At 40.5% G+C, this 27468-nt stretch overlaps 1 protein-coding gene across 3 annotated transcripts in view; it reads left to right on the forward strand.

The window, feature by feature from the left end:
• Window positions 1-27468, forward strand: part of jazf1b (JAZF zinc finger 1b) — a 278266-nt gene that overhangs the window by 194600 nt on the left and 56198 nt on the right. For all 3 annotated transcript variants that reach the window (XM_043689536.1, XM_043689534.1, XM_043689535.1), the window contains one exon: window positions 27255-27451. In XM_043689536.1, the coding sequence (XP_043545471.1) occupies window positions 27255-27451 (197 nt within the window). The remainder of the gene's footprint in view (window positions 1-27254; window positions 27452-27468) is intronic.

Consider the following 27468-nt stretch of genomic DNA (forward strand, 5'->3'; position numbering starts at 1 on the left):
ACTTCCTCCTCTGTAATCTGGACATTTTGCAAGATTTTGCCATCTATTTCCCTACAGTCTATATCTTCCATATCCTTTTCCACAGTAAGTACTGATGCAAAATATTCATTTAGTATCTCCCCCATTTTCTGTGGCTCCACACAGAGGCTGCCTTGCTGATCTTTGAGGGGCCTTATTCTCTCCCTAGTTACCCTTTTGTCCTTAATATATTTGTAAAAACCCTTTGGATTTTCCTTAATTCAATTTGCCAAAGCTATCTCATGTCCCCGTTTAACACACAATGTGACAAGTTACAAGAGCAGAACTGTAGCAGTTTATGAATGCCAGAATAGTTAAAAGGTTAGACCCCTTCAAATTCAATGCTGAACTTTCCTTTCAGTTTTTATTTAGGTGCTTAAGTAAAGTACTCTAGCATATGAATGTGGACACCCAGTATGGGAAAGGAGACAGAGCAGAGTCCAGGGTGAGAACCCAAAAGTATGATCAAAGAAGAGAGTTTGAAGAGGTTTTGAAAAAGTGGAGGGAAGTGACATGATAAAGGAAACTGGAGAGATAATTCCAAAGGGATAAGAATAACTTTTGAATGAACATGCATTTGGAAAGATAAAGCAGAAGAAGGTCACTAAAACAAAGTGAAGTAAATTCTTCATGTAATTTCAAATCATGATGAATAGATATGGTGGGCAGAAGGGCCTGTTGCTATGCTGTATGACTCTATGACCTTTCTTCAAAATTGGAATTCATCATTGGTATTTTCTCACAATCTCACATGATTGATCACAGCATTGCAAATGGGCAACTTTGCCAGAACATTAGGTTTGATTCCATTGCTTTCTGGCTAGTGAAGCTTCATCTGATTATTGAGAAACTGCTAGATCTGTTTTGATTGCACAAACTGTGGGCCTGGCTTTGTTCACCATGTTCACACCTACAGATGTCACCTGACACTGCTTTGCCAAGCATTCGTCCCCTTACCTAAGTCGTCCCCTCACTCAAATAACATTAGGATCAATTTATTTCCTTTCATGTAAAGCTTTAATTTATTTAGGCAATTGGCTATAGCCTCCTGCTACCGTTTTTCACTTTTGCCTACCCAGCTTTTATGAGTGACTCAGTGTGCCTAGAAATAAAACTGAAAACTGTGATTATCTTCCTTATTAGAGTGTGATGTTGCCAATTAACCCCTCAGTGTGAGTAGATCAAAAAAGATGCTCTTCATAATTTGAAAGGGTGACATATTTAGAATCTTACTGTAGTTTATCAGGTAAAAATGAAACACTGATAGATACATTGAGTATAGAAGCAGTGTAGGCCATGGCTGATCATTCACTTCAGTAATCTGTTCCAACTTCCTACTGATGCTTTGATCCCTTTAGTCATAAGAAGTATATCTATATCTTTCTTGAAAATCTGAAACATTTTGGCCTCCCTTTCCTTTGGCAGAAATTCCAGATGCTTAGCTTACTCTGGATGATCCCTGGTTCTGGACCCCCTTCTCATTGAGTACATCCTTCAGCATGTATATGTGAACCTGTCAGAATGTTATAGATTTTGTGAGGTCTTCTCTTTGTCCTCGCATCCTCTCCCCCCACCCCACCATCATAACTGATCTAGTCCCTCCTGCTACATCAATTCCACTATCCCAGGAACCAGCCTGGTAGACCTTCTTTGCATTCCCAGAACGTCCTTCTCAGATAAGGAAACCAAAACTGCACACAGTACGTTGGGTGCGGTATTACTAAAGCCCTGCATGGTTGCAGCAAGGCAACCCTGCTTCCTTGCTATGAAAGCCAGCATACTATTTGTCGTCTTCACTGCATGCTTGAACTCATTGACTGGTGTACAAGGACATCCAGGTCTCATTGCACCTTTTCCAAGCTATTGCCATTCAGATGATAATCTGCCTTCCTGTCTTTGCTACCGCAATGAATAACCTCATATTTAACCATATTATCCAGCACCTGCCATGCATTTACCTACTTATTTAAGTTGTCCAAATCACACTGAAGCTTCTCTGCATCCTTAAGCTTCCTGAAGCTTAACCTGCCTTCAGCAAACTTTAATATACAATATATAATCTCCTCACCTAAATCCTGAATATAGATTGTGAATGGTTGGGGTCCAAGTACTGATCCCTGAGGTACCCACTTGGAAAAAGACATATTTATTCCCATTCTTTGATTTCTGTCTGCCAACCAGTTTTCAATCCATTTCAGTACACAACCTTCAATCCCACGAGCTTTAATTTTACAATTGTAGTTTTATATTTACTCTATTTTGATAACTGTTGTGTTGATATCAAAGTGACTGAAAGTGTTCTGCATAACTGTACTTTGGTGATTTTGCTGTGGTTAGCTTTATAATTTTGCCAGCTCACTAATAAAACATTGCAGAAGATATTGTAACCCTCAGCTTTACATATGGTGGGTAAGAGGGTATTATGTGAATCTTATCATGGGAATCTTGTCTCTGTGGTAGGTTTGCATATTCTTTACAAATGACACCCATGCTGTGATGCGATAATTGACAAGGAATCCTGTCATTAAGAAGGTCTGTTGAGATAATTAGCACTCAAGGTTGCATTTTTTAATCGGACTTGAGTCAGATAATTTATCACAGCAGTAGCAAGCTGTCAGGGTCACATTATAAATGCTTGTTAATAATGAATAGAGATTAAACACAGACTGAATAGAAATTAGGCCAAGGAATAGTTATCAGAGGTCTGATTTTTGATATTTACAATGCTAATTTTGTATTATTTTGGCAAACATCAAGTCCAAAGCTGAAAAATACAAATGTATTACAGGAAAGCTTACTGCAATTTGTGTTCCAAACATTGGCAAAATAATTTTTCCCTGGCTCCTAATTGATTAGAAGAAATGTATTCTGTTTTTTGAGGCGCTGAATTAGCACAACACTGCTGACAGATCCAGGTCCTTCAGAGTAATTAGCCGACCTTACGTTTATGAATAGAAATTTTGCATATTGAGTGAGGCCTAATTTGTTAGCATTAGTAAACTACAGCACATTTAATTTAATCTAACCAATTTGTCTCTGACCCAGTTAAAGATACGCATTTGGTTTGCATTATAATCAAACTACTTTAATGTGGAAACACTTCTATTTGGCAGAAATGTGTAGGTTTAGAAAGGAATGAAAAAACATGTTTTTGAATTATCATTAGTCCATTTTTATTTTCATATTTTTCAGTTATTTTGCATAATGTCTCATATTTTACCTGTATTTTTAAAGGCAGTGGGCAAAATGTGAATAATTGATCATTTCTGTGGTTTTAACCTGGATATTAAGGTTCTGTAATGACAGAAAGCTTAAATGTCAACAGTCCATTAACTACACATGAACTACATAAGTTATGTAACATCAGCTCACAATACAAAAGCTGGTCATATAACCGTTTTTTTTTGCATATCTGAGACTTTGAAATTATATCTTCCATGTGCCAACTCACAGTGTGAGGTTTTTTGGATCAGCTTTCAGTTTCCTTCTGCTGTTACAAGAATGTCCATTGGAGACTTTTTTCCCCACTTCAAACCCTGCTCTATTGTGTACCACAGTCTGCCAAGCTTGCCAAACACAGCAGGACAGCTGTGGTATATGTATGTGTCTGTATGTGACAGCTCCCCCGATGTGGAAAGACATTGGCTGTAAAACAGCTACTGTAGAAAAATGTAAGAACTTGGATTATCTTCGAGGACTTGAAAAACCATGCTGTGTTGCTTTGCTGTAGTGTGATCAAAGTCCATGTTTGTGGACCTTTTGGGCACTGTTTTATATTTGCACAAAGTTTAAACTCTTTACACCTGGTAAAGTAAAGCTAAGTTACTACTACTATTGGGGGGCAAATTTTGTTTTAAAAAAATGGATTTTAGTCACGTTGAGAATAGATGACAGTGTGTTCATTTAAATTTGGGAATAGATTAGCACATTTATTTTAAGACTCATTCAGTTATCATTTTGGTGTTTGCTACGAGGTGTCCAGCCACAGTGAGAGTCACTAATCTTCACTCGAATTCAAATTTAACATTGTCATAAAAGGCAGAAATTGAGGCACCAAGGATATTTAAGAACCAAGAAGCAGTGAGACACCAATAACACTCCAAGTCAGAAACATGTTTGAACATTTCAAAGTTTTGAGGTCCTTTTAGTTCCAACCCTATTCTGGCATTTATTTATTGCAAAGTTTAATCATTAATCATGGATAGTGGAATAATGGAGTGAAAATAATCATTCTAACATGGGAATTTGGCAAAAGTGGGTATCTGAAGGAGAGAGAAAAGAGAAATTATTAGTTCTTTTAAAATATAAATTAGGTAAGGCTTTACGTTTAACACTGGGTTGATGCTAAAACCACCCAATTCGAAAAATATGGGCTAGTTATTTCAGATAGTGGCAGAGTTAGTTGGGCCCCTTTTCCAACAAGTTCCCATATAGTCTTGTGAGCTGACAAATTTTTCTGCCTTCAGTTTAACAGCTTAAGGTTAGTGTTTTGAACTAAAATGAATTATGACTTTAAGATCTTAGAACATCAGGTAGATTTGATAATGATTTGAATTATTTGGAAGGAAACCAGTTTGAGGTTTTCACTCCATAAGGACGTAGAAGATGGCAATTGACAAGTAAGGCAAGATGTCCATTCAGACATCTAGGTAAGTGAGGTTGAACAGACCGGATTCGAAAGACCGAGAATAACCTGCCCTCTCCAATAAGTTTGGCTACACTCTTTGTAACGTGGAAGATGAGGTTTCTAGGCAAAGCCAACAAATAAATTACATGGATGGCAAAATCAAGAGATGACTCATGTCAAGGTGGAGGAAACTGGCATTTTAGTTAGGACCCCTGTAGGAATAAAAGACTCAATGTTTAGAGACGTAGACACTAACATTTGCAGTACAGACTGTGTGCCCCAGATGTTTTGTTGCGTTCCTGAGGCGAGAGCAAGCATCGCTTGGAAAGACTGGAAACAATTATGGAAGAAGCGAGAGAGTATCCAGTCATCATGGTCCAAGTGGGAATAACAGTATAGGAATGGAGACGTCTGAAATCCTAAAAAAGCGTTTAGGAAATAGGCTACAGCTGAATGAGAAATGAGCTAAAAAGTTGGCAGTCTGGTAATTATGGAATTGAGCAGTCATTTAAACTAATAAGGAAGAAAGCCAAGAATAAAAAAAAAACCAAGTGGAGGAGAGAGAAGTAGATGGAGGAAATGGTAATCCAGCAAAATTTAGCATAAAAAATGTAAAGGAATATCAGGTATACTGGAGAAAAGCTAAATCAACTAGTTTTCAACAGGACGAAATCTGAAATAAAGGAACTAATTATTTGCTTGAAAAAAAAATCAAAGGACTAGCTTTAAGTATAAGGAAAGCAAATAATATGGTTTGCAATATTCGGTGAGGGGTATTGAACTGAAGAAATTAGATGAAGATTTGTCATGAGATTCAAATGTTAAATTGCCATAACAGAAACTTGTCAGGAATCAGTGTTGCTTTCACTAGTTTCCTCCTCTCCCCTCCCCCCACCTTACCCAAGATCCAACCCTCCAACTTGGCACAGCCCCCTTGAACTGTCCTTCCTGTCCATCTTCCTTCCCACTTATCCACTCCACCGTCCGCTGTGATCTGTCACCATCATCCCCCACCTTCATCCACCTTCATTCCTACCTACCTTCGCCCCAGCCCCATCCCCTCCCATTTATCTCTCATTCCTGATGAAGAACTTGTGCTCGCACATCCACACTCCTACTCTGCGGATGTTGCCTGACTGGCTGTGCTTTTCCAGTACCACACGTTTTGACTGAGCAAACAGAACAAGGGTGGAAAATAAACCTACCAGGTTATAAGGTTCTTAGGAGGGACAGCAAAATTGGAGAAGGAGGGATTCCATCTGTAAACTGTATTGATTTATTTTTTTCAAAAAGAGATACAGGTAGAGTCAACATAGATAAAAATCAAAGATTAAAAAGCAATTGTTACACAGCAACATCAGGTTATATTTATGCAGCTCTTTTAATGTAATCCAGTGTCTCAAAGGCATGTCACAGGAACCTTACTAAGCAAAATTAGAGGTTGAACACATCAGGCACTATCAGCAAAAATGGCCATTTTTCAAAGAGTTGGATTTCAAGAAACATCCTAAAGGGAGCAGAGGTTTTGGAATGGGGATTCCAGAGCTACAGCCAAGGCAGCTGATGGTATAACAACCAATAGTGGAGCAGTTAAAATTGAGGATGCTCAAAAGGCCAGAATTGGATGAGCACAGATATCTTAGAGGGTGGCGGGACAATGAAGATGACAGGGAGGAGGCGCAGCCATGCAGCGTGTTGAAAACGAATGAGAATTTTAAAATCGTTGATCTTAGACCAAAAGCCAGTGTAAGTCATTTAGCATAGGCACCTTGGCCGAATGAGACTTGGTGAGAGTAATGGCACCAGTAGAGAAATGTGTACAACATAAAATGTATAAAGAAAGGATGTTGGATGTCAGTAAGGAGTTTGTTGGATGGTCGAAAGTAGAGGTCTACAGTTGATTCTGAGACTAGGATCGTGAATCTAAATACAGAACACCATGATTGTACGAGGCATGAGTTTCTTTTGATAAATTGGAGAGTATTACTTATAGGGATGACATTGGATTGGCAATGGCAGACATCTAAATAGTATGACAATTGTTCATTTCTGTCTAGCATAAAAATAAAATGAGAGAGGTGGTCTGACCATGGTTAAGGGAAGTTAGGAATAGTATTAGATCCAAGGAAGGGGCACACAAATTGGCCCAATAAAGCAGCAAACCTGAGGATTGGGAGCAGTTTAGAATTCAACAAAGAAGGACAAAGGGGTTGATTAAGAGGGGAATAGTCAAGAATAAGAGTAGGCTTGCAGGGAACAAACAAACTAAAAATTTCTGTAGGTGTATGAAGAGAAAAAGATGAATGAAGATTAATATTGATTCTTTACAATCAGAGTTGAAAATGTGTTGCTGGAAAAGCGCAGCAGGTCAGGCAGCATCCAAGGAGCAGGAGAATCGCGTTTCGGGCATGAGCCCTTCTTCAGGAATGAGGAAAGTGTGTCCAGCAGGCTAAGATAAAAGGTAGGGAGGAGGGACTTGGGGGAGGGGCGTTGAAAATGTGATAGATGGAAGGAGGTTAAGGTGAGGGTGATAGGCCGGAGTGGGGGTGGGGGCTGAGAGGTCAGGAAGCAGCGGATGCAGTAAATGATGTGTGTGGTTACTGCATCCGCTGCACCCGATGTGGCCTCCTCTATATTGGGGTGACAGGTGGCCTACTTGCGGAACGTTTCAAAGAACACCTCTGGGACACCCGCACCAACCAACCCAACCACCCTGTGGCTCAACACTTCAACTTCCCCTCCCACTCCACCAAGGACATGCAGGTCCTTGGACTCCTCCATCGCCAGACCATAGCGACACGACGGCTGGAGGAAGAGCGCCTCATCTTCTGCCTAGGAACCCTCCAACCACAAGGGATGAACTCAGATTTCTCCAGTTTCCTCATTTCCCCTCCCCCCACCTTGTCTTAGTCCCAACCCTCGAACTCAGCACCACCTTCCTAACCTGCAATCTTCTTCCTGACCTCTCAGCCCCCCATCCCACTTGGGCCTATCACCCTCACCTTAACCTCCTTCCACCTATTGCATTTCCAACGCCCCTCCCCCAAGTCCCTCCTCCCTACCTTTTATCTTAGCCTGCTGGACACACTTTCCTCATTCCTGAAGAAGGGCTCATGCCCGAAACGTCGATTCTCCTGCTCCTTGGATGCTGCCTGACCTGCTGCGCTTTTCCAGCAACACATTTTCAGCTCTGATCTCCAGCATCTGCAGTCCTCACTTTCTCCTCTTTACAATCAGAAACCAGTACAATCATAAAGGGGAATGAAGAGATGGCAAACCAATTAAATATATATTTTGGTTCTGTCTTTACAAAGGGGAGCAGATATGATGCCTAATATATGTTGGGAACACGTATATTGAGAGGGAAGAAGTGAAGAAAGTCAGTATTCGTAGGGAAATGGTGTTGGCGAAATGGTGTTTGTGAAATTGATGGATTAAATGCTAACAAATCCCCAGGGCCTAATAATCTACATCTCAGTGTACTTTAGGGAGTTGCCCCAGAAATAGCGGATGCATTGATGGTCATCTTTCAAGATTCTGCAGACTCTGGAACAGTTCTTATGGATTGAAGGGTAGCTCGTGTAACCCCGCTATTTAAGAAAGGTGATAGGATGAAAATGAGGAATTATAGATCAGCCTGCCATCAGTAGTAGTGCAAATGTTAGAGTCCAATATTAAATTATTAATAGCAGAGCATTGGCTATCAGGGACAGGAGTGGACAGAGTCAGCACAGGTTGACAAAAGGGAAGTCATTCAAAGCTTTCAAAGATTAATCTGGTAGTATTCCTAAAGGAGAACCAATGATTGTAGTTTACTTGGACTTTCAGAAGGTATTTGATAATGTCTTCGTATGTAAAGTTAAAGTGCATTCATTTGTGGTAGTGTACTGACATGGATCAAGAATGGGCTGAAAAAGGGAAACAGTAGGAATAAATGGGTTATTTTCTGATTGACAGCCATTGACCACTGGGTTACAGCAGGCATTAATGTTTAGACCCTAACATACATTTAGTTGCCTCATCTAAATTGTTAATATAATTTCTCCAAGTTTGCAAACAACACAAAACTGGGAAGATGAACTGTGAGAAAGATGCAGAGATGCTTTAGTGTAATTTTGATAAATTGAGTGAGTCCACTTAAACATGGTGTATAATGCAAGAATAATGGTGATAAATTGGAGAAGAGGGAGATGCAAAGAAACCTGGGTGTCATTGTTGCTGACTGTAAGCATTGCAGGTTCAGCGGATGGTTAGGAAGGCAAATGGCATATGGGCCTTCATAATGAGAGGATTCGAGTACAGGAGCAGAGATGCCTTGCTGTAATTGTCCAGGGTCTTGGTGAGACCACACCTGGAGTACAGTGTGCAATTTTGATCTCCTTATCTGAGGAAAGATGTTCTGGCTATGGAGGGAGCGCAACAAAGTTTACCAGACTAATTCAATCACACGGCATCAATGTTTACTTCACCAGTTTCCTTATCTCCCAACCTGATATCTCATTCCAGATCCACCTCAGCACTGTCCTACCTGTCCACCTTCCTTCCCACCTATCCACTCCACCCTCACCTCTGATAAATCACTATCACGCCCTACCTATAGCCTTCCCAGCTACCTTTCCCCCACCCCCACCTTACTATTTATCTCTCAGACCCCATCACACATTCCTGATGAACAGCTTATGCCCGAAACGTGGATCCTCCTGCTCAGATGGTGCCTGACCTGATGTGCTTTTCCAGCACCTCACTTTTCAACTGCGATATCCAGCATCTGCAGTTGTCACTTTCTCCTAATTCCTGGGATGGTGAAACTAGATCAATATGAGATTTTCACTGAAATTTAGAAGACTGAAGGGGAATTCTAATAAAATTCTAATGAGACTAGACAAGGTAAAATATGGGAAGGATATTCCTGACCACCAAGGTGCCCATAATCAAAAGTAACAGTCTTAAAATACAGGCAAGCCATTTAGAACTGAGGTGAGAATTTCTTTTCCCCCTAGAGAGTGGTGAGCCTGTGGAATTCTCTGCCACAGAAAGTGGCTAAGGCCAAAATGCATCAAATTCTACAGTTGTGGGAGATTGCTTTATAAGAACAGAGGTCCTCCTGTGCTCTCCTGTCACCTTTAATTCATGCCTCACATATTTCCAACTTCCTTGGCCCCACACTGGTAAATGTGTACCATCTACAAGATACATGCAACAATTCACAAGACTCCTTCTACAGCAGCTTGTAGACACGTGACCTCTACACCGAAAAGGCCAAAGGCAGCATACATGGGAACTCCATCACCTGCAAATTCCCTTTCAAACATGCACTATCTAGATTTGCAACTACACCACTATTCATTAATTGTCACCAGGTCAAAATCCGGGATCTCCTTTCCTAATAACACTTTGGATTTTCCTGAACCAAGTAGCCTTCAGCAGTTCAAAAAGGGCAGCTCACCACTATCTTCTACAGAGCAAAACTAGATGGGCAACAAACGGTGGCCTAGCCAGCAACACCCATATCCCATGAACAAGTTAAAAAAAACTATTGGTGCATATGCCTTTAGATGTTTTGGCTCTGAGTTCTGGAAACTTCTCACAAAATCTCTCTGACTCTCTCTCCCCTTGTCCTACTTTAAAATTATCCTACATATCTCTTACCTGAAATTTGGCTTATCTGTCCAAATATTATGTAGCTTGGTGTCACATTTTGTTTGTTAACTCTCCTGCAGAGAGCACCTTGTGATAATCTGCTACATTAAAGACATCACAAAAAGGCAAATTGTCCTTGCTGTGATTGCAAGAACCTGTAGCTCATTAGATGTAGAAATACCTTTGCTTTCTCCTATACTGAGTCACTTGAGCTCAGCCAGTCGTGTGGCTAATTGACTGCAAGTTTCCCCCAAGCCAGAGATAACACTTGACTGGGTCTACTATCTCTGATAACCACCATCAAATGTTGGTGGTGGCATCAGTACTAGTTCTGGGTGTGTTAGGCCTGAAGATGTCTCTGTGCACGTGTGAGATATGACTGCATGGACTTCATAGAACAGTGGGAATTATGAAATTGCATTGCTGAAAGGAGCTGAGGAAGGAGAGAATGCTGATATCAAGATAAGATGCATTTTTGTCCAAATACAGTAAAAAGTCTTTGTGCTTATTAAAGTGAGATTTCAAGCCCTCTTCTGTTAGCAGCACTCATGCACAGGTTATGTACAGTATTAACAAACAAGATTCTGCAACAAGAATATTGTGTTTCACACACCTTTTAATGCGAAAAGTTGGTCTTGACATAAAGCCAAAACAAAGGAGATATTGGGAGGATTGGTCAGAGTGGTGGGTTTTAATGCAGGAAACTTTATAGACTATTTAGATTAGCTTAGATTCCCTATAATGTGGAAACCGGCCCAACAAGTCCACACCGACCCCCCGAAGAGTACTCACCCAGACCCATTTCCCTTTGACTAATGCAGCTAACACTATGGGCAATTTAGCACGGTCTGCACATCTTTGGACTGTGGGAGGAAACCCATGCACCACTGGGTAAATGTGCAAACTCCACACAGGCAGTCGCCCGAGGCTGCAGTCAAACCTGGGTCCCTGGCGCTGTGAGGCAGCAGTGCTAAACACTGAGCCACCATGCCGCCCTTTGACTTAGTACAGCTAATAGCCCAGCAGTCTAAAGAGGACAGGAGTAAGGATGTGATGCACGAGGAATTCTTAAAGGGTGGAATGCTAATGCTGGGTAATGTTGCAAAGATTGGCACTCTCCGATAACTTTGCAATGATTTAATACATTTATCTGTATTTAAGAGTTGAAGGATTACTTTTAATTAGTCAAGAAAATCTGTGACTGTGGAAATGTATGAGGCCTCCTTTTTGATGTAACTTTCTCTTGATAATTATTAGGGATATACAACTTAGCTAAGTTGTGATAATGATTTGTTTAACAATTTATGATTCTGAACTTTTGTTTTAATGTGCATGATTTGCTAGGGCAGAAGAGTTTGCTTTACTCTTGTTCTTTCCTCTGAATCATACATGTTATCAAAATAGAGCAAAATCATTGTCAATGAAATCTTCAGTTATTGTCTGTTTTTGAGATGTTGAATACATGGCAAGTGTCCAAATAAGCTGTTTTAGGGAATGTATTTAAAAATTGAGTTATTGTCCTCAGTTGTGCTATTAGAAAAAAATTACAGAGCAGAGATTAAAGAATTTCCACACAGTGCAGCATGAAAAATGGCTTGTAGAATCATGAGTATTCACTTAAATTGACAAAGTCCGGACAGCAATTCATCAGTTGACTGTCTTGGTTGCTTTGGTGTGTTTACATGGTGTGTTTTATATACGTAACTATAGTTCCCAAGTGGAAAATAGCTTAACAATTTGCAAAGTGGAACATGAAATAATTTTATATTACAGTAGGGAACCATGGAAATTAAATTAACTTAAGATTGCCCCCAGGAATGGTTCTTCATTTAATTTTTGCCTAAATAATGTTTGTTTTGTGAGACTTTTTTTTTACAAATAATGATTATTTCATGCGATTGCCTTGAACATTACAACTTAATGATTGCAATGTTGCACGTAAATTACTAATGATCTGCCATAAATATAAGTTTCAGCTGTATACTATCTATTGAAGTTTATAACCGTCTGTATATTCAGGTCATTTCTGTTGGCAGTATGATACACTAGCGGTTTCTTCTTTTCAGCAAATTACATTTAAAAAGAAAAGTGTGGCATGTTATAAAACTTATGTTAAAATGAAACTTCAGCATCTTAAGTTGAGGTACTGTGATAGAGCAGCGACATTGAATTTACTGGGGTTAGATGCTTGTACTTCATTTGAAGGTTAAATAAAACTAAAAATCGTTCCTTTGCTTCCAATATCAGTTCACTTTCCCATAAAAGATGCAATGATCTCTGCCTCAACCATTTGCTCTGGCAATTTATTTCATGCTAAAGTAACCTGTGGCACAGCAAAAAATTCTAATCTGTCCTTTTCACTCTGTTATTTACACGGTTTAAATGATTGTCCCTTTTAATTGACCAGAAGAGTGGTGTTTCACCATTCATCTGATCTAAACCTTGAGCAAGATATTTCTGATGGAAGGGTTTCCTGCCAAATGCCCAAAATGTTGGTGTGAAGCCCATCCGCATCAATCATGTCAGCCTGCAGTAATGTAACACATGGAGGGGTGTAACTTCGCTGGAGGCAGGACTTTGCTCATCAGTTGAGTGGAAGACTTCCCTTTGAGAGTTGCCAACCAATTTGATTAGTCAGTAGCTCGGTTATCCTAGTAATGGCAGCAGTGGTCAGGACTCGGAGCAGGAAAGAAAGATGAAGTCTGAAGACACTGAGCTGGGACTCTTGATGAAATGTAGCGGTTGTGTGGAGGGCAGACCTTCTGGGGAAGTGGAGGTGGAAGGTGTGGGGTACCAGATGACCTTTTTGAAGGAGGCGCCTTCATCTTTACATCTGAATCCTAAACAGAGTGACTTGCCATGTTTTCCTCAGCATCTGAACTCTTCCCATCAGCCTCAAAGTTAATTATTGAATAATTTCTCAAATCTCCTCAGCTGATTTTGGGTGCAGAGAGAAAGTGAGGACTGCCAATACTGGAGATCAGAGTCAAAGAGTACAGCGCTGGAAAAGCACAGCAGGTCAGGCAGCACCCGAGGAGCAGAAGAATTGATGTTTCGAGCACAAGCTCTTCATCAAGGGTTACAACTGGCACACCAAAACTGATGGGTCATCAGTGTTAACATGGAGTCAGAAAGCACATTTTAGTGCAGTGTAACCTGCAAGAGTTTGAAAACTAACTAACAGTTTAAGAGAGTCCTAATGCTTGAGGTTGGCCTTTTGATGGCAGATGCAGATGTTACTATAATGGACAATTTTTTTATAGGAACAATTCGTCTGGTTTCCCTCCTGCCAAGCCAGAACATGCCCACAGTCTGGGAAGTTTAGGATGAGTGATTTTACCTCCCACACTTCAGGTTAATTATCCATCAGTCTTGTCAAAATATGGCCAAGATTGAGTGATGTTATCATGATTTGGGAGCAAAATCAGATTGTGAATCCAAGAGAGAGTCTGCTGCATAGAATTAGTCTTGGACAGAGATTTTGAAAACGTTTGCATACAAGGGAGAACCAAGATAAGGAATGAGGTTGAGGGGAGGAGGTTGATGAAGGATACCTTGTGGCTCATGTCTGTTTCTCTTGGCCCACATTGGTTCCACGGGAACTTAATTTGGCCTTTTGAGCCCATTTTCTGTAATCAGTACCTTTCTACTAGTTATTCCAGTTCCATAACTCTGTACTCCATTCCCCTCTTCTCTCACCCAACATCTTCATTCTGCTGGAACTCCTAATGAGTAAAATCACCTAAGGTGATGTAATTTGTTAATATCGTCAAATGTTAGGATGTAAGTTCGTGGCTGCAGTCTTCTGTGTGATGAGTCTTCGATTAGAGCTGTTCTATCATTTGATTTGAGAGCTACATTGTTCCCACAGGAATGGAAATGCAATTAACTGAGTCATTCCAATCACTAGTAGATGCTGGTGGTCCCCAATTTATGAACATATGAGTTATGAACGTTTGTACTAGTAGTGCTATTAACCATTTTAAGAGAAAAGGTCTGGAGGATCCAAGGGAATTACCTGCTTTCACTTGGGGCAAGGCCTTGTTCCCGTGATGTTGGTCTTGCCTGCCAGCTTCAGAACTGATGGGACCCCTGTTCATGTATGTACGAAGTTAAAAATCACACAACAGCAAGTTCTAGTCCAACAGGTTTATTTGGAAGCACTAGCTTTCGGAGTGCTGCTCCTTCATCACAACCACCTGATGACATGCATTTCCCCAGTACCAAGGCTGTGGGGTTGAAGTTATTTGCTCATCAGAGGTCAGTAGCTCTTTTGAACAGTTGTGCCACCAGGGAGCTGCTGCTGCTTGTCAGAATGTCAACCAGTTGACGCCCAGGACTCAGGCCACAAGTAAATGATGGCAGGAAGGTTTTGTAGAGTGTGGGTAAAGTGAAGGGGAGGAAAGAATGTCAGAACAGGTGTAGGCTGTTCAGACCATCACACCCATTCAGTATAATCATTTTAAGCATTCACTTCAATGCCTTTTTCCCACATTATCCCCATATTCCATTTTGTTATTGGCATTCACAATTCAGTCAACCTCTACTTTAAACGTGCTTAGTGACTGAGCTTCCATAGCCCAATGGTAGAGATTTTCCAAAGATTCATAACTCTTAAGTAAAACAAAAGTTTTACTCATCTTAGTCCTAAGTGCCTTTCCTTTTATTTTGAAAGTACGTCTCCTGGTTCTAGAATCCCAGAGGAAGCATCTACCCTGTATATATCCTGTCTATTTCAATAAGATTGCCTCTAATTCTTTAAAACACTAGAAAACATAAGCCCAGTTTCCCATATCTATCTTCAGGTATCCCAAGAACAAAGCAGGCAAACCTTTGTTCCACTCCACTATGGGTGATAATATACTTAAGCAGTTTTGGTTATCTAATCTTACAGTACTCCATGTGCAGTGTAGCCATGGTCCTGTACAATTGGAGCAAGATTTTGCTACTACTATACTCAATTTCTTTTGTACTAAAAACTAATCTTTCTAATTGCTCGCTGCACCTGGGTGTTAGCCGTCAAGTCATTTATTGATGAGGACATCCAGGTCACTTTAAACCTCTGCACTTTTAATCTCTCACCATTGAAGAAATATTCTGCACACCTGTCCTTTCAACCAAAGTGGAAAATCTCTTTTTTTTCAAAATATATTCATTTTGCCATGTTGTTGCCCATTCACAAAGCCAGTCCAAATCCTCTTGCACTTGCTTTGCATGTTCTTCACAGTGCGTTCTCAGCTAGCTTTGTATCATTTTCAAATGTGGTCCTCATGTCCAATCTATTGATGTATATTGTGAGAGCTGGGGCATAAGTACTGATACGTGTGATATCACATTAGTTACACCTGCCAATGCAAGAATGACTTGTTTATTCAGACTCTGTTTCCTGCCTGTTAGCCGATACTTAAGCCATGACAGTAAATTATCTCTAGTCTCATATACTTTATTCATTTTGCTAACCAACCTCCTGTGGGCGACTTTACCAAAAATCGTCTGAAAATCCAAATATATATTTGGTCCACTGATTTCTCTTTATTAATTCTGTTAGAAGCATCCTCCAAAAAAAAAGTTTGTCAAACATGATTTCCCATTCACAAGTTTGTGGTGATTGTCCCAATTAAATCAGTCTTTTGCGAGTGTGGATTTGTCATGTATAACAGCTTTACACCAAAGTGCTACAACCTAACAGGTTTGTAGTTTCTCCCTCCCTCCCTTAAATAGTGGGATGGCATTTTCTGCATTCCAATCTGCAGGGACCATTCCAGAACCTGCAGACTTTTGGAAGGTGACCACAAATGCAAACGCCATCCCCAAAGCTATCACTTTTAACACTCCACCATGTAGTTGACTGACCTTTTTGGATTTTTTATGCCTTGATGAATGCATGATTCTATCAAGATCATCCATTCACGATTTTCCAATCTACTTTAGCCATTTGTCCCTCATTGCTTCATAATTTCAAATTTAACAACTTGATTTCAAATTAATCTACCTCATTTTCAGGCATAATGTAAAATTCTACATGTCACTCATTCCTAAAGGTACTTCTAAAACAAGATTATTAACTAGCCCTTTTTCATTGTGTAATACTAGATAATATTAGATCTAGAATAGCCAGTTCTTGTTCTTCAACATATTGTAACAGAAAACCATGCTGTTTGCATTTCAGAAACTCATCTTCCACAGCACGTGTTCCTTAGGTTCACCCAGTCTATACACTAATTTTATCTCACCTATACTTACTGTACTACATATGCCACATGCTTCCTTAGTGTCCTGATTAATCTCATTCCCTGCACTACCACGAAAGTTTGGTAGTCAATAATAAGTTCCTCCTTATGTTTGCTGTTTCTTTGTTCCATCCAAAATGTTTGCACATTTTGTTCTTCTGATTTGAGATCCTCCTTTTACTAATGTTCTGTTCACATCCCCAAATGTCAGCTTAACAGCATCTCCTCTTCCTTTTGCCTGCCCTTTCTAAATGTTGAATATTTGGGATTATTCAGTTCTCATTCTTGGTCATCAGGCACAATGTTCATGTAATGACAGTTCCCTTATGCTGGAGGGAAGATCATGCTGCTTCATCAATGACCTTCCCTCCATAAGATGAAAAGTAGGGATGGTCACTGATGATTGCACAATGTTTAGTATCATTGATGTCTTCTCAGATACCGAAGCAGTCCATGATCAAATGCAACAAGCTCTGGACAATATCCAGGCTTGGGCTGGGCTGACAAGTAACATTTGCACCACACAAATGCCAGGCAATGACCATCTCCAATAAGCGAGTATCTAACCACTCCCCGCCCACTTGAAATTCAGTAGTATTACCATCACTGAGTCCTCACTATCCTGGTCATTCGCATTGACCAAAAACTCAACTGGACCTTTTACATAAATACAATCGTTACGTTAGCAGGTATGGGGCTAGGCTAATTGCAGCAAGTAATTCATTTTCTGACTCCCCAAAGCCTGTGACTACAAGGTACAAGTCAGGAGTGTGATGGGATGCACCCCACTTGCCTGGATGAATACAGTTCCAACAATACTCAAGAAGCTTGATACCATCTAGGACAAAGCAATCTACTTGTTTACCCGCACATCCAGAAGCATCCACTCCCTCCGTCACTAACACTCAGCAGCAGTACGTACTGTCTGCAAGATGCACTGCAGAAATTCAGTGCAGATCCTTAAGCAGCGCCTTCCATGCTCACGATCACTTCCATCTAGAAGGACAAGGGCAGCAGATATATGGGAATGCCATCAACTGCAAGGTCCTTTCCAAGCTGCTCACTATCCTGTCTTGGGAATATATCGCTATTCCTTCTCTGTTGTCGGATGAACATAGAACATAGAACAATACAGCACAGAACAGGCCCTTCGGCCCACGATGTTGTGCCGAACATTTGTCCTAGCTTAAGCACCCATCCATGTACCTATCCAATTGCCGCTTAAAGGTCACCAAAGATTCTGACTCTACCACTCCCACAGGTAGCGCATTCCATGCCCCCACCACTCTCTGGGTAAAGAACCTACTCCTGACATCTCCCCTATACCTTCCACCCTTTACCTTAAATTTATGTCCCCTTGTAACACTCTGTTGTACCCGGGGAAAAAGTTTCTGACTGTCTACTCTATCTATTCCTCTGATCATCTTATAAACCTCTATCAAGTCACCCCTCATCCTTCGCCGTTCCAATGAGAAAAGGCCTAGCACTCAACCTGTCCTCGTACGACCTATTCTCCATTCCAGGCAACATCCTGGTAAATTTTCTCTGCACCCTCTCCAAAGCTTCCACATCTTTCCTAAAGTGAGGCGACCAGAACTGCACACAGTACTCCAAATGTGGCCTAACCTAGAAAATCCTAGAATTCCCTCCCTAAGGGAATTGTGGGTCTAACTGCAGCACATGGACTACAGTGGTTCAAGAATAGAACTATAAGGTATCTGGGCAGAAATAGACCGAATCAGCCCATTGAGTCTGCTTTGCCATTCGATCATTGGCTGATATGTTTCCCAACCCCATTCTCCTGCCTTCTCCCCCTAACCCTTGATCCCTTTACCAATCAAGAACCTATCTATCTCTGTCTTAAATGCACTCAATGATTTGGCATCCACAGACTTCTGCAGCAATGACTTCCACAGATTAACCACTGTCTGGCTGAAGGAATTGCTCCCCATCTAAGTTCTAAAGGGCCATCCTTGAGGCTGTGCCGTCGGGTCTTAGTCTCTCCTACTAGTGGAAACATCTTCTCCAAGTCCACTTTATCCAGGTCTCTCACAATTCTGTAAATTTCAGTGAGATCCTCCTCTTCTTTCTAAACTGCATTGAATACAGAACCAGAGTCCTCCACCATTTTTCAAATGAGGGCCCTTCATTTCTGGGATAATTTTTGTAAACCCATTCTTGACTCCCTCCAAGTTCACATATATCCTTAGATAAGAGACCCAAAACTGCTGCTAATATTCAAATACAGTCTGACCAGGGTGTTCTATAGCTTGAACCATACATCTCTTGAAATGAATGCCAACATTGCATTCATATTCCTAAGTACAAATTGAACCTGCATGTTAATGTTAAGAGAATTCTGAACTAGGATTTCTAAGTCCTTTTGTGCTTTAGATTTCCGAAGCTTTTCCCCATTTAGAAAATAGTCTATGCCTTTATTCTTCTAACCAAAATGCATAACCTCAAACCTCCCCGAATTATATTTCATCTGCCACATCTTTGCCCACTTACCTAGCCTATCCAAGTTCTTCTGCAGCTTCCCTGCCTCCATAACAGAACATGTCCCCTCCATCTATCTTTGTATCCTCTGCAAACAGAGCTACAGTGCATTTAGTTCCTTTGTCCAGATCATTAATACACAAAAAAAACTTATGATTGCAAAACTAACCTCTGTGGAACTCCACTAGTCACTGGCTGCCAGCCTGAAAAAGACCTCTCTATACCTAATCTCTGCCATCCGCCAGTCAGCCAGTCCTGTACTCATGTGAGTTCCTGTGCTCCTAACACCACGGGCTCTTACTTAGCAACCTCCTGTATGTCACTTTGTCAAAGGCCTTCTGGAAATTCAAATAGATTATGTCCACTGACTCTCCTTTGTCTAACTTGCTCATTACCTCCTCAAATAATTCTAACAGATTTGTCAGGCACAACCACCCCTTGACATTGCCATGCTGATTAAGGCTATTTCACCATGCACTTCAAATTACTCCGCAGTCTCATACCTAATAATGGATCTTGCCAACGACTGAGGTCAGGCTAACCAGCCTTTAATTTTCTGTCTTCTACCTCCCTCCCTCCCTTCTTAAACAAGGCTGTTACCAGGCAGCTCACTTGCACCTTCTCAAGGGCAACTAGAACTGGGCAATAAATGCTGGCCAGCCAGCAATGCACATGTCTTACAAGTGAAGAAAAAAATATCAGGTCAATCCCTCCACCTTTATTTTGCTTTACATCAACCACCTCATTGTGAATGTTGTGTCTTCCTGCAGAGTGCCCTTAACTTTGTCTTTTTTACATTACTTCATATTCTAAAATTATTTGGTGCTTTGCTTTCCCGGGATTAGTGCTCTTGAGGTTTTTTTTATTTCCTTCCTAACTCCTCAGGAACTCATTGTTGATACTAATATGGACCACAACGTCTTGCTATTCACCATTCTGCAAAAGTTAAAAATCATACAACACCAGCTTATAGTCCAACAAGTTTATTTGGAAGCACTAGCTTTCAAAAGTGTAATTTTTCAGGTACGTCTATCCTGGCTAGAGACAAAAAAAAGCTGTAGATGCTGGAATCCAAAGGAGACAAGCACAGCAAGCCAGGGCAGCATCAGGAGGTGGAGAAGTCAACATGTCAGGTACAACCATTCTCCGGATTGGAGGTGTGTGTTGAGGGAGCTGCAGATAAAGACAAGCTGGGGAAGGGTTATGGGTCCGGAGAGGGGCAGAATGATGAGGTAGTGATAGGTGAATACAGGTGGTATGTACAACCTGGTGGGTCAATAGGAGGAATGAATCCAGTTGATAGCTGGAAGGAGGATCGGTTGGAGGAATGGAAGAGAGGCAGTGGGGCTGGAAAGGGAGTCAGGGAATGGGTGGGAAGGTTATTCTAAATTGGAAAACTCAATGTTGAGTACCCTAGGCTGTAGGCTGACAAAGTTAGGAAAAGAATGGAGCATTTCTTTCCTGTCTAAAGCGAACTCCTTACTTACCAAACGCTCAGGTTTGTATTGTTTCAGCTACATTCATGATGTAGGGGAGTCAGCAGAAAGGGTAGAGGTGTGGGTGCCCATGACCCTCCTCTTCCCACTTTACATGTGGGACTAAATTGGTGTGAAGGCAGGAAGACAGCACTCTACCCACCCCTGGTGGCAGAAGGCATAGATTCTGCCATTTATTAAAGAGGATGATACAGAAAGAAATTCATCAGTATAAAGTTAAAGCACTATGTTTTTCCCTTCTATAGCCTCTGCTGCACACTCCTTGTCCAATCTCAACAAAACGTTGCAGTGGGAAGAAGAAAGCAACAGAAATATTAGGGGAAGAATTGTCACCAACATTAAAATGATCCTTCTGCTCATTCAATCATTGTGTGTTCTAGTACAGAAACAGAAATTTGCCCTGTAAAATCAGTCGACTTATGTCTTCAAGAGCTACCTACAATAATCTAATTCTCCTGCTCTATTTCCATCTTCCTGCCATTACTTTAAACATTGCTGTTTCTAGTGACTGTCTTGATCATCTTGGAGGCTGAGGAACAATTTGGCCTTTTTTTTTGTTTAAAAAAATTGGAAAGCTGGAGGTTCTTTCTTTTACATAGAATTTGTTTTCTTTACAGTGCTTAACTATGCGCTGTACTAAAATATTATGAGACATCAAATTCTTATAATCATTCAACAAAAAACAAATTGCTCTTGCTGAAATTAATGTCTTGGGTTGACTCCATAGTATGGTGAGAGCAGCATCTGGCAGTAGTTAATTGTGTAGTATATATGAAATGTCTCAGGATTCTCAGCAATTCAATTTCAATTCCTGACTAATTGCCATGATATTCTCTGCTTGAATATCTCAATAAACTCAGGTTACACAATGCAAAACCTTATGTTAAAAGCAATTAATGTCAATGTACAAATGCTTTATTCTTTGTGCATTTGGAAAGTAGAAACGAACAGTCAAAAAGACAGTGGTTTCAGAGGTAACATGCAAATTGCAATAACAATCAAACCTTGCACTGAAGTCTTGTATCAACATATTGCTAATTGGTTAAAAGGGTCAGTTTGTAGTCCACTGAGATACCGATCAATGTAAACAATGAAGTAATAATGATAGTTGTTGGCCACCCAGTAGAATTGATTGAGTATTGTAAGGGATAATTCTGTAATCTCAGCCTGGACTTTGAGCTCTTGTGAGTTTCCCTCAAAGCATTGTTTGCTATTCAGGTCATGGAATCAAAGTATTTCACCATAATGATTTTTTTTCTTCAGTGTTTTCTTGTAAAGTTGATAAAGACAACTAATATAAATGTTTGGTTTACAATAGATAAATATTTAAATATTTTTCCCTTTACATCACAATAGAAAAAGGATCAACGTTTATATGAGTGATCTCAATGTCTGATTTTGTTCCCATACATGGGGTTGTGCGCAGCTCTAGCTATTGGCCTCTGGGAGGCTCCCTTGTACCATGTTTTTCAATATGCTGCAAGTCCAGTCCCTGGATGAACTTGGGGGTGGGGGAATCAAGTTTACATAAGCTTTCCCTCTCACAAATCTGGCAAACAGATTGAAATGTGGGCGGCCATTCTTTGGGGGCTTTCCAGTCTGGATTCATTATTTTAATAGTTTACAGCAAGCTTACTTAGCAGCAAGAGTCCACAATTTACAGGGTAAGAAAATATGCTTTTCTGTCAGGGTCTTACTTGTTGAATAAAGGACATTTAATTCACGTTCTTTTCAAGAGAATAACAATTATCAGTTTTTTTTGGCCGTTTTAGCATCTTACCTGAAAATGGTGGCATATCTAATTAAAATGGAATTTTTAACAGTGTTTTTAAAATGTCAGTTAGTGTTACCATGCTGCTGACAAAATTAAGTAATTACACAAAGCAAATTCTGTGTTTTGAAGTTCAGATTTTTCAAAATAGCTTTCTTAACTTGACTTTCTTTTAACTGAATTGCATTACTTTTGTTATATACTATTTGCTGAAGGAACATTTTCCCAGAATGCACTATACTTTTCATCATTTGCCCTCTTTAGTTATTAAGTAAGAATACTGTTTATTAACATTTATTTATTTTCATGTTTGTATTGCTACCTCAGTTGTGACTATCCTTTATTAACAACTTTTTTTCTACTTAATGAAAACCCTATTATTTTGCAATAACTGTGCTTATGAAATGATCAAACACAGAGGAAGGAAACTCCTGCTGCGCGTTGCCTTAGAGGCTTTTGCATTCTTATGCAGTCAGATGCTAAACCATTTCCATCCTAGCAGGGTTTCAACTTCATTTCTACTAGACCAGCAAATTATGCCACTTTAGCTGGATCTCTGCACCATCAAAATTTAACTTAATATGTATTTTGCTTTGTCATACCATGCCACTTTCCTAATGTTTGGGTTTACAAGGAAGACTTTAGCTGTTCATAAAGATAACATAGCAAAACTGCTCAAAATCCTAGCATTTTGCTAGTTCACCATCAAGCAGTTAGTAATTGAAGCCCTTTTGTGACTCAAATGTCAATTGTTTCAATTTCAAACTTTTTGATTATTCATTCAAAAGAAGCTTTGAAATTTATGCAAGTAGTTGCTATGTAGTTTTATTACAAGAAATTATGTAATTGAGTTTCAATAAAATTAATGGTGATCATGCAAATAAGCATATTTGCAACACTGAGTTAATTTTTTTTTAAAGAGTATTTTGTTGAAGGGCCTTATTTTAGAACTTTTGCTTCACAATAGCTCTTCACTAGGTAGCATACCTCTGCAGCTGGCATTTGTAGGTATTTTTAATCAATCTGTAATGTCTCACCTTTGGAGATGGTTGCTGTTGAATCCAGGCTTTCAAACTCCGAGATAAGGGCACTGCTTTTGAGCCACTAGAGTGCTTTCTGGAGCAGTTGAGACTTGAACCTTGACCTCCTGGGCCAGAGATAGGGACACTACTGTGGTGCCACAAGTGGCCTCAACTGTCACTTGTATCCTGGGTTGAGACAGGAATAAATTCGCTCTAATTAAATGAGTGTGATGTAATTTCAGTTTTTTTTTAACCCTGTTCCTTTTCATCCTCTTTAGAAGAGGAGAATACAAATTAGAGGAAGTCATGCTGAAAATGTGTAGTGTCCTGGTCAGGCTATACCTAGGTACTATGTGTAGTTCTGGTTACTAAGCCACAAAGAATTACTGATTTAATCATTAGTATTGAAAGACATAGGTATGAACTTGGAGAACTCTGATACCTCTTCATTGTGTACTCTTTAAATGCCAGCATCTTGCTCTGTCCCAGCAAATGAACTTAGCGTCTCATCCTCAATTTCAGACTGCCTTCCAGCCTCATCTCTGTTCCTTTGATGGCTTGCAATTGTGCGCATTCAGCAAAAGTATTGAATGCTCCATTATGGCAGTTGCCAGTAAATAAAAGTAAGAATTAAGTACAGACTGTAAGAAGGAAGTCCACGTATTACCCCACTAAAGCGTTTATATTTTCTGGTGCTCCATCTGGAAATCTGGTTTGGAAAGAACAAAAATTAGGGAGATCAGATTATATTATTAGGACCTGAATTTATAGATAGGTGCTATCTTGCTGATTCCTGAAAACTGTCTGTAGAATTTCGCTGGCTACATATTTGCTAACATTCAGAATTTAAAATTATTTAAGACAGCAATATTATCTATTCTAGTGGTTTCAATGAGCTGGGTTACTATTCTACCCATTAAGCCCACCCTTTAAATTTTTTTTATTTTTCATAGTTAATTGACAATTTTCACTGTTTTATGTGTTTTATCCTGCATCCGAATAATGTTGTGGGCCAAATCTCTACGTAGGTGATTGAACAACCCACTGTTGTTACTTTCTAAAATTGACAAAGTAAACTAGCCAATCATAGTCTGCACTTGCAATATGACACAATGCATTGCCAGTCAACAAGAGTAAACCACTGGCTTTCCCTTATCATGGAAGAAATAAAAAGCACGATGGAATGTGTTTCCCAAAATGCCAATAAAAAATCTGAGTACTGCAAACTAAATTTGACTTACACAGTGACAATAAGCATTGGTACTAAATGTAGGCATCTACTATTTAGAGAGGTTGGAAGGATAATTAATAGGATATTGCTGACTAATAAGCTGCCAGATGGCAAGAGGTGGTAATGTTTCTGTATGTTTGCCAGTGTAAAATGTAAATTTATTTTATAGATGTTTGACAGGCCTGCCAGCACTTAACATGAATTCCATTATTCCAAGTTCCAATATTGGATGTGAACTTGGGCATTTCCAGTGTGGAATGGCAGCCTTCCTGGTTAAGATTGCAAACTTACTGTGTAATAACTATTTGTTCTCTAGCCACAAACAGTTCCCCCTCTTAGGAAGTAAAATATTAAATTGAATTTATTTCCATCTCAATTATCTGGCACAGGGCTGACCTGAGAAATTACTGCTTTCTATTCAAAGAGTAGAACTTCTTGTGCAAGTTTATCTATTGAGACAATTTGTTTTGGTGCTTGACCAATGATCCTGAGTCGGTCCCTGAAAAGTGGTTTAGCAAACAAGTTCTAAAAGTATATGTAATTATACTTCAACAGTTGATGGATAATTTGTTTTACTTTTAAATTTAGGACCAAATAATGAGGTATATAATATGCTTGAGGAAAACTGGGCCTTTTCAGCAAAAGGCAAAAATTAACATAACTAACCTGGCATTTAGTCTGGAACAAATCATTATAGTAAGAAGTTCCTGTTGTACAGCAGCTCTCTCATGTACTCAAGATGTCCCATAGTACTTCACAGCAAACTAATTACTTTTAGGTATTGTTTTGTAGACAAGTGTAGCAGCAAGTTTCTTTTCTACAAAAAATACCATGCCATTTATTAATGCCGCATATGTAGGCTGATAAACACTTCGTATATTCTCTCATCCAAAAGGTGATCCTCTGCCAACATATCCCTAACTGTAGTGCACTGTGCTAATCAGAATCATGTGCTCGACTTCTGGAGTAAGATTGGAACAAGATCCTTCTGACTCAAAAGATGTGAATGCTACATTATTCAAGCTGGAAGTAAATATAGCACTTACAGATGCGGTTTATTCAGTAGCTTAAATCCCACAGTATATTCTGGATTAGAATGGTGCTGGAAAAGCACAGCAGTTCAGGCAGCATCCAAGGAGCAGGAAAATCGACGTTTCGGGCAAAAGCTCTTCATCAGGAGTACAGGCAGAGTGCGTGAAGGATGGAGAGATAAATGAGAGGAGGGTGGGGGTAAGGAGAAAGTAGCATAGAGTGAATGGGGGTGACTGCATTGGCGCCACCTCGTGTTCCGGCGAGGAGGTTGAGCAATTCATCAACTTCACCAACACGTTCCACCCTGACCTTAAATTTACCTGGACCACCTCTGACCTCTCCATCTCCATTAATGATGACCGACTTGACACCGGCATTTTTTACAAACCCACCGACTCCCACAGCTACCTGGATTATACCTCTTCCCACCCTACCTCCTGCAAAAATGCCATCCCGTATTCCCAATTCCTCCGCCTCCGCCGGACCTGCTCCAGGGAGGACCAGTTCCACCACAGAACACATCAGATGGCCTCCTTCTTTAGAGACCGCAATTTCCCTTTCCACGTGGTTAAAGATGCCCTCCAACGCATCTCATCCACATCCCGCACTTCCGTCCTCAGACCCCACCCCTCCAACTGTAACAACAGGACAGAACTCCGCTGGTGCTCACCGTCCACCCTATCAACCTTCTCATAAACCAAATCATCCTCCGACATTTCTGCCACCACCAAACGGACCCCACCACTAGGGATATATTTTCCTCCCCACCCCTTTACGCCTTCCGCAAAGACCATTCCCTCCGTGACTACCTGGTCAGGTCCACGCCCCCCTACGACCCACCCTCCCATCCTGGCACTTTCCCCTGCCAACGCAGGAACTGTAAAACCTGCGCCCACACCTCCTCCCTCACCTCCATACAAGGCCCCAAAGGAGCTTTCCACATCCATAAAAGTTTTACCTGCACATCCACTAATACCATCTATTGTATCCGTTGCTCCCGATGCGGCCTCCTCTACATTGGGGAGACTGGACGCCTCCTAGCAGAGCGCTTTAGGGAACATCTCCGAGACACACGCACCAATCAACCAAATCGCCCAGTGGCTCAACATTTCAACTCCCCCTCCCACTCTGCCGAGGATATGGAGATGCTGGGCCTCCTCCACCGCCGCTCCCTCACCACCAGACGCCTGGAGGAAGAACGCCTCATCTTCCGCCTACTCCCCGACCTATCATCTTCATCCCCATCCCCATTCACATATTATACTCTATGCTACTTTCTCCCCACCCCCACCCTACTCTCATTTATCTCTGCACCCTTCAGTCACTCTGCCTATATTCCTGATGAAGGGCTTTTGCCCGAAACATCGATTTTCCTGCTCTTCGGATGCTGCCTGAACTGCTGTGCTTTTCCAGCACCACTCTAATCCAGAATCTGGTTTCCAGCATCTGCAGTCTTTGTTTTTCTCACAGTATATTGCATTAGAGTTATGTACTATCCCTCTTGCTGATCATTTACTTTTGAAAACCATTAAATGCTACTACATTAGTATAAGATTTGCATTTTGGATACCTCTCCTTTATTATATTCCTTACTGAGCCCTAAAAACATTCCGTATATGGCAGGTATTCTACCAAATTGTTATGCTCTGGTATGAAGCCACAGATTACCTGTATTTTTTTTTTTGCAGATTTATGACTGATGCTGCTCGCCGGGAACAAGAATCCCTCAAGAAAAAGATTCAGCCGAAACTATCTTTATCAATTGCGAGTACCATTCCTCGGGGAAGTATTTCTACACCACAACGTCACAACAGCGGCAGCCTTACACCACCGGTCACCCCACCTGTTACTCCATCGTCATCATTCCGGAGCATTACTCCCACAGGTACCAAAGAAAAATAA

The sequence above is a fragment of the Chiloscyllium plagiosum genome, chromosome 5 (genome assembly GCF_004010195.1).
Source record: "Chiloscyllium plagiosum isolate BGI_BamShark_2017 chromosome 5, ASM401019v2, whole genome shotgun sequence".
Taxonomy (NCBI): Eukaryota; Metazoa; Chordata; class Chondrichthyes; order Orectolobiformes; family Hemiscylliidae; genus Chiloscyllium; species Chiloscyllium plagiosum.